The sequence below is a fragment of the Malus domestica genome, chromosome 10, assembly GCF_042453785.1.
Source record: "Malus domestica chromosome 10, GDT2T_hap1".
In the NCBI taxonomy this organism is placed as follows: Eukaryota; Viridiplantae; Streptophyta; class Magnoliopsida; order Rosales; family Rosaceae; genus Malus; species Malus domestica.
In genome coordinates this window covers 2,375,622-2,387,497 of record NC_091670.1, presented here as the reverse complement: position 1 = coordinate 2,387,497, position 11,876 = coordinate 2,375,622, and the positions used below count along the sequence as shown (strand labels likewise).

Genomic DNA, 11,876 nt, shown 5'->3' with positions numbered 1-11,876 from the left:
ATTTTTGTAGAAAATACTTGTTTCCTTCACTCTGGAACGAGTATTGGAAATCAGGAAAATACTTGTCCTTTCACTTTAGGAGTCCATATTTTAATGTATTCCCTTCAGCTTTTCCTCTTGAACGAGTATTGGAAAGTGGACAGTTCTAGCATAGGGATTTCCTTGTTGCTTTTTTCAGGGAGATTTTAACTTTGTGGCGTGACAATACGTAATAGGTTGATTACACCGGTATCTTGAAGTTCTTGTTTCATGTAATTCATTCTTTCTTTCCTGTTGAGAGTTTAATTTGTTTTGTTACCTGATAGCTTGTGTGATGGTGGTGATTATAAATGTTGGCTGACGGATTTGCTTGCAAGGTCCTTCTAATTTATCTTTGGCTTGATACTGGTTGCCAATGTTTGATTGCTGATGTTCTCACTAATTTAGTATTTGTTCTTCCTTTTAGTCCAAGTTTATCCTTGTACTTGCAAGTGATCGTTTACCACAGTAGTGGAAAGATGTTGAGTTCTTGCATGACAGCATGGGTTCGAAGTTTGTCGATGACTAAAAAAAAAAAAAAGGTCGTACCCAGTGCACAAGGCTCCCGCTTTACGCAGGGTCTGGGAGAGGTGAATGTCGGCTAGCCTTACCCCCATTTATGGAGAGGTTGCTCCCAAGTCTCGAACCCGAGACCTACCGCTCATGGGCGAAGACACTTGCCATTCAAAATCTAACAAAATCTAACGTTTGATAAAAAAATATTTATCTTTAATACTTATGTGATGAAACATTCAAATCAGTCAAATGAAACCAATATGAGCAGTTTCATCAGAGGACTTGTAGTTTAATTTGATTAAATGGTTTAGCTCAGTTTTTAGCGGTAAGTGTTGTGGGGAAGCGTCAAATGTAAAACTAATAAGTTAATATAGAAAATTTGGACAAAACAAACAGTTCAAAGTAACACAAAGATTTATATTTGTTCGGCATAAGACTCCATCCAGTATAGAGACGGCAAGAAAATTCCACCACTAATCAATAAAGATTACAAATAAGATTTTAACTTTCAAACCCAAATTTCAGATACACCATATAACTCTCACTCAAACAAAAGAATAAATAGAGTTTTTCCTTTCTCTGTTTTTTAGGAGCTGAAAGGCATAGGCTGCCTTTCTTTTTCTCTTTGCTGATGGGAACCAAAAGGAAAGAAACGCGTCCAATGCCTTTAACATAGTCATCACGTTCACATGGAGAAATAATTCACCATCATCCACTATCACCGACACTAAACCGTGTCGTCCCCACCATCACTACCAATATAATTATATGGCTGTCCATCTCCCTGCCATTTATTCCTTTCCCCTCTCTCAATTTCCTCTCCCCCTCTCAATTTCCCCTCTTGCAACAATTTTTCTGTGAGAATTTTCAAAGTGATTTTTCTGCTTCTTTCCTTGTTATTTGTCACTTCTCTCTGCCTATGTAAGTTTGTCTAATCATGTATTTTTATTTCTAGTATTTTCTTTGAAACCTTAACCTCTTTTGCTTAGCATACATTTTCAATTAACAAAACAAGATTTAAAGTTTCTATTTTCTATTTTCTTTTCACTGCTCGTTTTTGTTTTATTTGTTCATTGACTAGTATTTTAGTTTGCAGAACCCTTTATTTTTGTGGAAAATACTTACGAACGAGTGTTGCAAAATGGGTGAATAAATCAGACGAGTAAGTGGCTTTAGCAACATTATAGAAACAAAAAGACATGAATATCTTTTCTCAGAAGAAAGTTGGGCACTTATTCATACATGAGTATCTTTTCTCATAAGAAAGTTGGAAACTTACTCAGAAATCTTGCATCCAATCACTTTGGTGAGAAGAGAAAAGGTAAACCGTCCCAACAAGGAAACTTCCTGGAAATTTCTCGAGTCCGTCTTCCACTTTTCTTGTGGAAAATACTTGTCCTTTCACTTTAATAGTACATTTGTTAACGTGTTCCTTTAGCTTTTCCTCTTGAATGAGTATTAAAAGTTGGACAGCTCTTGCATGGGGATTTTCTTGTTGCCTCTTTCAGGAGCTTTATATTGCACGAAAACATTACAGCGGTGTGGCACAAATTTATCCCCACCTCATCGTACCTTAACTTTGTAACGTGACAACAGGTAATAAGTTGATTACACGGCTATATTGGCGTTTTAGTTCATGTAAATCATTGTTCTTTTTCACATATAACATTTTATATATTTTATTGCCTTGTGTCATGGCGTTTCAGTTCATGTAATTCATTTTCATTGTTGTTTTCCTCTCTTGCTACAATTTTGCTTTGAGAATTTCAGGGTGATTTTTTTGCTTCTTTTATTGCCTTTTGTTAGTTACACATCTATAACACGTTTAGATAAAGAAATTAAAAACTGAAAATACAATTTTGAAAGCTCTAGAAATTAATTTTTAATATTTATTTCTTTAAAAACTAAAAACTGAAAGTAGTTGACAAACAAGTTTTCTTTAAAAATTAAAAACTAAAAACTGAAAAATAGTCTCGTGTAACACCTTTGGGTATTTTATTTGTATCGTGAAGATTGTCATTAAGAATAGCTTCAGTTGATCACCATCATGATTTGGTGTTGATTGTGTGTACTTTGAAAGTTATGCCTTCCACCATTAACATAGGGGTCTTCCTGGAATGTTGTTGCTCCTTAAGTCTCTAAGTTGTTTGCTGCCTTCTCCTGCGTGGTTTAGGCTTTGGTTTTTAGGTTTTGACTTTTGTCTACTGGTGCTTTGAATTTTCTTCTTTGCCCAGTTTTCATTTGTTGTTCTCTTTGGACTTTTGCCATTTTAATATATATATATATATATATATATATATATATATATATATATATATTAAAGGAATAGCTTTGGGTATTCAATATATAATCAAATAGTAAGGATTACAACCGTTTCAAATACTACTTGGGCTTCAAATTTAATACAAAAATAGATAACCCATTTGTAATGAGACTGGTTAGAGCATTTCTAAATGAGATGTTAAAATTCTAGATGAAATGCCACTGTGCATATTTGACATTAAAAGTCTCTTCAATCGAAGTATTATTTGTTGACTGGATCGGAAGGCTTAGTGATTTGATGTCAAGTTTAACATCAATATTAAATTTATTTTTAATTTATTTTAATAGCGGGTCTCTTATTCCACTGACATTTCAACCAATAAAAATTTTGTTTCAACATTTTTTTAATAATTACAATCATTTAAAGTTCTATTTAAATATTAAAATAATATTAGTTGGAGAAGTACAAAATTTGACATGAGATTTCATATTACAACATCAACTATCAATTATAATTTAACATTTCATTTAAAAATGGTCTTAAAGCCAATCATGTTTGCTGGGAGGCATTGGGCAGATTGATCACGCCCACATATCAAAAGGAGAACCTGACATTAGGATGCATGTACGAAAAAACATAGATTAGTGGGTGACATAAGCATTACCCTTTCCTTTTTAGAAAAACAAAGAGACATGAAATATCTTTTATGATAAGAAAGTTGGAAACTTAGTCGAAAGTTGGAAACCTAGATTAGAGGTAAAGAAAGACAAGGCACCCAACCCAAACAAGGAAGCTTCCTCGAAACTTCTCATGGTCAGTCTTCCACTTTTATTGTGGAAAATCCTTGTCCCTTCACTTTGGTAATGGCAGTACATGTGTATGGGGATTTCCTTGTTGCTTCTTTGTCAAAGAAATAATTCACATTCTATCACAGATACTTAACCGTGTGATTCCTAACACCACCGCTACCGGTATGAGTACTCTGCTGTCCATCTCTCTCATTTATTTCCATTCCTACCTCTCTCAATTTCGTCTCTTCCTACAACTTTGTTGTGAGAATTTTCACTGTGATTTTTCTGCTTCTTGCCGTGCCATTTGTCGCCTTGCTCTACATGTGTAAGTTTGTGCTGATTCTGGATTTTGGTTTTTTCTAGTATTTTCTCTGGGTCCTTAATCTCTTTTTCGTTAATATATATACATTTTAAAGTTTCAATTTTATTTTTTTATTTTTTTACATTTTAAAAGATTGATTTTCTATCTTTTTACTTGTTCATTCATTTACTGTTTGCAGTACACGATTTACAGCAACTGTTTCTCCCCATGGCATTGAGCACCCAAAGAGCCTCTGCATCTTTTCTTTTGAATGAATCAACTCATCCATCGGAGTATGATGTGTTTTTGAGCTTTAGGGGTGTAGACACCCGCAAGGGTTTTGTATCCCATTTATACCATGAATTGTGGAAGTGCCAAGGAATTACTACTTTCATTGACAATCGAGAGCTTGAAGGAGGAGCAAGTATTCGTCTTGAGCTCCCAAGTGCGATCAAAAAATCGCATACTGCAATTGTTGTTCTCTCGCCGAACTATGCTTCTTCCAAATGGTGCTTGGATGAACTTACAACCATTCTTCAATGCATGGAAGCCAGGAAGTCGGTTCTGCCGGTCTTTTATGAGACAAATCCCTCCGACATAGGAAATCAGAGGGGGTCTTTTGCCGAAGCCTTAGAGGAGCATGAAAAAAACTTGATCAGTACCGAAGATAAAAAGAAGGTGATCCAATGGAAAGCTGATCTAAACAGAGTATCCAAAATTTCTGGGAGGCATTGGAAGGATTTTAAGTAAGCGTGCATATTTGAATGTTTCGTTCTTGTTCTTGCTTTGGTGCCCCTGTTTGGTTGACTGATTATACTTTTCTTCTTTCCAGGTGTGATAGAGAGCTGATTGAAGACATCGTCAAATGGGTGTGGAGGAAGGTGCAACCTACATTCCCGCTATCAGTTTCCTCACGGAAGTTAGTCGGAATTGATTATGCACTTGAGCAACTAAGTTTGCTACTAGCTCACGATGTCAATGATGTTCGCTTTATTGGGATAACGGGGATGGGCGGCATAGGCAAGACAACCCTTGCTAACCTAGTTTATGATAAAATCTGCCATGATTTTGAAGTTCATTGGTTTCTTGTCAATGTTAGAGAAGTTTTTGCAAAAAATGGTATAGTTGATCTTGCAAAAAAGCTTCTTTTCCCGTTCTTGAGGGAAAGGATCGCAGAAATTTGGGATGAAGAACGCGTAAGCATTCTCATTGAGAAGTTCTTACACAATAAAAAGGTTCTTCTCGTACTTGATGATGTGGATGAATTAAAGCAACTCGAATTGTTGGCTGGAAATCAAGGTTGGTTTGGTATGGGGAGTAGAATTATCGTCACAGCTAGGAATCAGCGCTTGCTAGTCCAACATGGTATAGAAACATCATATAAGGTGCAGGGGTTAAATGATGCCGAAGCACTTAAGCTCTTTAGCCTGCATGCCTTTAAAAAAGACCAACCTGAGGAAGATTTTTTGGAATTGTCCAAGTATTTCATTAATTATGCTAGTGGCCTTCCATTAGCTCTTATAATTTTTGGGTCAGCATTGTTTAAGAGAGGGCTAGATGCTTGGATTAGTGAACGGAATAGTCTGTCAAAAATTCTTAATCCAACAATTTTTGATAAACTTAAAATAAGTTATGATCGACTAGATGAGCGGGAGAAGAGCATTTTCCTCGATGTTGCATGTTTCCACAAAGGGAAGTACACGAAGAAAGTAATTGAAATACTATATAATTCGAATCCTTTTGGAATGTCTAGCCGTATTGTGATAGATGTACTAATTGAGAGATCTCTCCTCTATCAATATCACCACAATTGCATAAGGATGCATGATTTGATACAAGAAATGGCATGGAAAATTGTTGGTGACGAGTCTAAAGAGTCTGGTCAACGCAGTAGGTTGTGGCTTTTCGAGGACATAAATCATGTATTCATGACTAATACGGTAAGAAGTTAAATACTAAGTTTAAAAGAAGATACGATTTTTTTTGACACTATATTAGATTTGACTGTGAAATTAATTTGTTCTTTTTTCTTAATTGTTAGGGAACGGAAGCAATTGAAGCAATATCCTTATGCTTGCCCAAAATAGAGGAGGTACACCAGTGGAATTGGGAAGCCTTCTCTAAGCTCCATGGACTGAGGTTTTTGGAATTCGGTAATTTGATTTTTACTTCAAGCCCCGAATTTCTTCCATGTTCCTTGAGAACTATAAATTGGAGTTTCTATCCGTCCAAGTTTCTTCCAACCAGGTTCCAACCGCATTTTCTTACTCAACTTGAGATGCGTGGGAGCAAACTTGTTCGGCTATGGGAGGGGAAAAAGGTAAGAAGTAGCATTGAATAAATGCTATTTAATTTAAAAAATTATCATTTATTTATTTATTTATTGTTTTGAATAAATATTAAGGTTGTAGAAGCTAAATATATGATCTGAAACTTATCGGTGTTGTACAGGACTTGCCCAACTTGAAATATATCGATCTTAGCGACTCCAATAAATTGATTAGTACCCCAGATTTTAGTGGTCTTTCAAAACTTGAGACGTTGGATCTTGCGAGTTGTAAAAATTTAGTCGAGATCCACCCGTCTCTTGCAGTCCTCAAAAAACTTAAATCTTTGTGGCTTTGTGGCTGCAAAAGCATTAAGAACCTCCCAAGTAAGGTTGAAATGGATTCCCTTGAGATTTTCGATCTTAGTGACTGCTCAAATCTGAAAGAGATTCCAGAATTTGGGGAGCAGATGAAGAATGTGTCTTGGATTTTCTTAGGTGGGACGGCGATCGAGGAAATACCTTCATCAATTGGACATCTGGTTGGCCTTAAGAAGTTGAATCTAATGAATTGCAAAAATCTCTTGAACCTTCCAATGGCTATTTATAGTTTGAAGTCTCTTGAACATCTAGAGTTTGACAAATTGGATGAAGGATCGGATGCTACAGCAAGGGACGGGTGTGGCCTTCTCCGCTGTTTAGGACTTGAAAGGAGTCGTCCTGATCCTCCTCGTTGGGGTGTGGTGTCGTCTTCTCTAAATCGTTTATGCTCTTTGAGAGAGTTATATCTAAGAGATTGTGAACTCTATGAAGGGGATATCCCCAATGATATTGGCTGCTTGTCCCTTATGGAAAGATTGGATCTTAGTGGAAATAATTTCGTCAGTCTACCTAAAAGCATTAGATGCCTTTCTAAGCTTTCGATTCTTAGTCTTCGGAGGTGCAAAAGCCTTCAAGAATTGCCACCTCTTCCATCAAAGGGCTCTTTGTGGGTGGATGTAGAGAATTGTACTTCCTTAAAAAGGTTGTTAGATCCATCCAAGATGATGAGTAGATACACCAGTATCGATGGTAGAGAGTCTTTTTGTTATAAGTTCTTTTGCCTGAATAACATTGCCTTGGCACAAGATGAAGGCTGGATTAATACAATACTCTCCACGATTCTAAAATTTGCCACTCAGGTACTTTCTCTCTCTCTCTCTCTCTCTCTCTCTCTCTCTCTCTCTCTAAATAATTGATCTTTCTTCTGCTACAGGGATTCTCAGTTTGTGGCCAAGAAATTGTAATCCCTGGAAGTGAAATTCCAGGGTGGTTCAAGAATCAAAGTGTGGGACATTCAATAAATGTAGAGCTTCCTCCGCCATCATGTACCGACTGGCTGGGGATTGCCTTTTGTGTTGTTTTTGAAGATCCAATGAAAAACTTGGCCAATCCAGCTGCCCTTCCTCATTGTGATAAGTTCAATATTCTAGTTAGAGATTTTTACAGTTACAATGTGACCTACAAAATAGGGTCTCTCATGTCAGAACACCTTTGGGTATTTTATTTGGATCGTTGTAGTTGTTATCAAGAGCAGTTTTTATTCGAAACTTACTTTGATGCTTTTGGAAAGAGAGGAGTAAAAGCAGACTTGAATACAGTGAAGAAATGTGGGGCTCGTTTGCTGTACAAGCAAGATTTGGAAGAACTCAACCAAACACTGAAAATCTTGAAATGAACACATGATTATCGTGATGAGGCAACTCCAATTGGACCTGGAAGTCCTAGTTTCAACGATACAGAACAAATCTGCAAAAGGCATTCTTACTAGTCACCATCGGTTTTATCCCATCAGCTTCATTGTCTCTATTGCTTCACCATCTTAATAAATGTACTCAATCTCACGAGCTATATTAAGATGACTATGTTTATTGAAAGGCGAGGGGATACAAACACTTTTGCAGATTACTTGTGTGGAACCAAAAATATTCACCAGGCGACACGTGGACTTTTGAACGAAAGAGGACAAAAATACCCTTGAGGCATACCGGGATTCCTACGCGCAAATAGTGGGTAATCATCCTCAACCAATTCACAAATACTCCAGAAGAGGTAACCAATTCCAAATTATCTTATTTTAGGTAATTATTTCCAAAACTTAATTTCCCTAATATATTATTTAGTTAATTAATTATCTAAATAATATATTCTTCCCATATCTCCTAAAATCATCCCTTAATTACCAATTTGAAACATCCACTCAAACCTAAAAAATGACATAAGGCCGGCTACCCCATTCAAAATCTTTTCCATCACCTTTTTTCTACCTTTTCCACCTTTCTTTCCCTTTTAAATTAGCCAATCAATACCATAAATAATAAAATATCTCCTTTCATATTTAATTAGCCAATTAATTGGCTAATTAAACCAAAAATAAAACCCAAAACTCCCATCTAGGAGCCGGCCACATTCCCTCTCTTTTTCCTTATCTTTTCATACTTCCTCCACTTCATTAGCCAAATAATAATAACCATTCAATTTAGTAACTTCCCATTTATTTCTATTGTATTTTATTAGCCAATAAAGTGGCTAATAAAACCAAAAAATTCACCCAAAAGCACACAAAGGGGCCGGCCCTTTTCTTGAAAATGTGGACCAATTTGGTCCTATAAATAGTCACCCATTTCTACCAAACACTCATTCCAAACCTCTTGCAAAAATTCCAAAACACTCTAAACACTATTTCTCTCTAAATTTCTAACTTTGGTATCGGAGGTTCTTCGGCCAAAGCCCCCCCCATTCATCGTGGGCGCGTGAAGCTTTTGGCCTTAACCTAAGGTGCTAGTTGTTTTGTAGGTGCAAAATCGTCCAAGATCGAAGAGGAGAAAATTTGCATCCACAACTTGTACTCTCAGTTTTATAGTTGTCTTATTTGGATGTGTAAGCATCTCATAAAATGACTTACTTGGATGGTTAAGATTATATCTTGCTAACCGGTCTCAGACCAACCATCATTGTGTGAAAGAAGATACATCATTTCATCCGTATTCTTTGCTCTTCCCAGAAAATCCAAAAGCCAAAGTTTCAATTCCAATTCTTCTTCCTTACAAAATCTAAAATATCATACATAAATCTAACACTAACAAAGAAAAATCTGCTTATTTCTCATTGCAATAGTTTTTCTTTTCAGTTCTTCCAACATTAACTCCTTCAAATATATAAACAAACTAAACACTGAAAAAGCTTTGAATTCCCACATCAAAATATATATCAAATTCCAAACCTTGAATTGCATTTGGGTATGTTGTGAAATTAAATAACGACCAGTGTTAATAATGAAATTCCAAAAAAGCTGCTTATGGTAAGAAAAATATATACACGATGCAATTCATCATACCTTTTTTAGAATCTATTACTTTCTTCTAACTTTTTAGGTTATAGATTATGTGGTAATCTTCAAATATGGCTTATCGGCTATACATGGTGATATACTATTTGAGATTCAAGGATTATCAGCCTTAAGTTAGGGCTTTGTGGTGGTCAAGGAACTTTGTTCCGTGTTATGAAACTTTATTGAATTGGTGCGGCAACCTATTTGTGGACTTAGGCTGCTATGCATCTCAAATTTCATAACTCTTCAGTTTTAATTTAATCAGCTAACTGAGTTTATGCATTGCACACACAACACAACACAACCCAACCATGTGGGTGTGTTTAAATCATACAAATACCATAAGCCTTCATGCATATGCCAATGTCTTGCTGTGCAACAAATTAACAAGACAATTTTCATTTCCCACTACAACTGTACGGACATAAAGATCACTACTTTAACTAAGTCAAAAACCCAAAAACTCTGAACTAAATCCAAATCGAAAAATTGGGTAAATTTAACATCACATTGTATGTACCTTCGAAGAGGTCGCATTTGGTGCGATGGCAAGTGCCTTTGCCCATGAGCGGTAGGTCTCGGGTTCGAGACTTGGGAGCAGCCTCCCCATAAAATGGGGGTAAGGCTAGCCGACATTCACCTCTCCCAGACTCTGCATAAAGCAGGAGCCTTGTGCACTGGGTACGACCTTTATTGTATGTACCTTCGCAGCTGTGGGTGTAAAATCCTTTGCTTTTCCTTTGAAATCTGCTTTTTCTTGTCCTGGAATTCAAATCGAATAGATGGAAGCTACCAACCCAGCAAACTCCACAAATTAATAAAACGGGTATCTAATTTCCCTTGTATGCTATTCAACATTGACATAAGCATCTTATTGTTACACCCCGGACACATAAAATCAATACAAAAGGGAAGTTGGTAATTTCTGCCATTTTCCTCAAATTTCTCAGCATCCAACAAAGGGATCAAGTTCAACAATCGAAATAAGTTGACTATCTGTTTGCGGCCGCCTAGAAACTGAAAACCTATACAAATTGAGCTACTTAATTTGACTGATGTACAATTGAGCTAGCAAATTTACACACCAACCATAACCCAATATAAAAAAATTAAACATACGCTTCTATAACCTTGAATTTCTCCCTAGATTTCAGCATTAAAACAAAATAATGTGAAAATAATTAAATGGGTTTTGATCTATGTGACCCATAAAACCCTAAAAAACCAAAAACCCCCAAGTCTGCCCTCTCTAAGGGACCATCCGAGATTCAAATCGAAGAATCGCACATAAGGTATTGGAGATATCACATACGACTTGTAAAAGACGACCTTCCACGACTCATGATTGAAAGCTTCGATTTCTGAGCTTCTTCTTCACTGGTTTCGGAGAACCAAGAACTTCAATCTTTTAGCGGTGAACAACAGAAAAACAACAACAACAACAACAACAAAACCTTTTCCCACTAAGTGAGGTCGGCTATATGAATCCTAGAACGCCATTGCGCTCGGTTTTGTGTCATGTCCTCCGTTAGATCCAAGTACTCTAAGTCTTTTCTTAGGGTCTCTTCCAAAGTTTTCCTAGGTCTTCCTCTACCCCTTCGGCCCCGAACCTCTGTTCCGTAGTCACATCTTCGATCCGGAGCGTCAGTAGGCCTTCTTTGCACATGTCCAAACCACCATAACCGATTTTCTCTCATCTTTCCTTCAACTTCGGCTACTCCTACTTTACCTCGGATATCCTCATTCACAATCTTATCCTTTCTCGTGTGCCCACACATCCCACGAAGCATCCTTATCTCCGCTACACCCATTTTGTGTACGTGTTGATGCTTCACCGCCCAACATTCTGTGCCATACAACATCGCTGGCCTTATTGCCGTCCTATAAAATTTTCCCTTGAGCTTCAGTGACCTACGACGGTCACACAACACGTCGGATGCACTCTTACACTTCATCCATCCAGCTTGTATTCTATGGTTGAGATCTCCATCTAATTCTCCGTTCTCTTGCAAGATAGATCCTAGGTAGCGAAAACGGTCGCTTTTTGTGATCTTCGCTAGATTGCTCCGGTCATTAGTGTGGATAAGTATATAAATGGATAGAGATAGGAAAGCAAACACCAGATGTACGTGGTTCACCCATATTGGCTACGTCCACGAAATAGAGGAGTTCTCATTAATTGTGAAGGGTTTACACAAGTACATAGGTTCAAACTCTCTTTTAGTGAGTACAAGTGAATGATTTAATACAAATGACATTAGGAAATATTGTGGGAGAATGATCTCGTAATCACGAAACTTCTAAGTTCCGGAGTGTGGTATCGTCTTGACTTGCCTTATCTGTCTCGTAGG

At 36.9% G+C, this 11,876-nt stretch overlaps 1 protein-coding gene and 1 long non-coding RNA gene across 2 annotated transcripts; one reads left to right on the top strand and one right to left on the bottom strand.

Annotated features, from left to right (window-relative positions):
- The first annotated feature begins 3,792 nt into the window (after positions 1-3,792).
- Positions 3,793-8,129, top strand: LOC103436620 (TMV resistance protein N-like). Its single transcript, XM_070807121.1, has 6 exons — positions 3,793-3,913; positions 4,089-4,635; positions 4,722-5,829; positions 5,931-6,209; positions 6,341-7,336; positions 7,411-8,129. Exons 1-6 carry the CDS (start codon positions 3,910-3,912, stop codon positions 7,870-7,872), a joined length of 3,396 nt encoding a protein of 1,131 aa, XP_070663222.1. The 5' UTR covers positions 3,793-3,909; the 3' UTR covers positions 7,873-8,129.
- Positions 8,130-9,862: 1,733 nt separating this feature from the next.
- LOC139188961 (uncharacterized) lies at positions 9,863-10,358 on the bottom strand. The gene is made up of 2 exons (XR_011572397.1): positions 10,229-10,358; positions 9,863-10,045 (listed from the first exon to the last, which is right to left on the bottom strand). It is a non-coding gene; the product is annotated as an uncharacterized lncRNA (long non-coding RNA).
- Between the last annotated feature and the right edge of the window lie 1,518 nt (positions 10,359-11,876).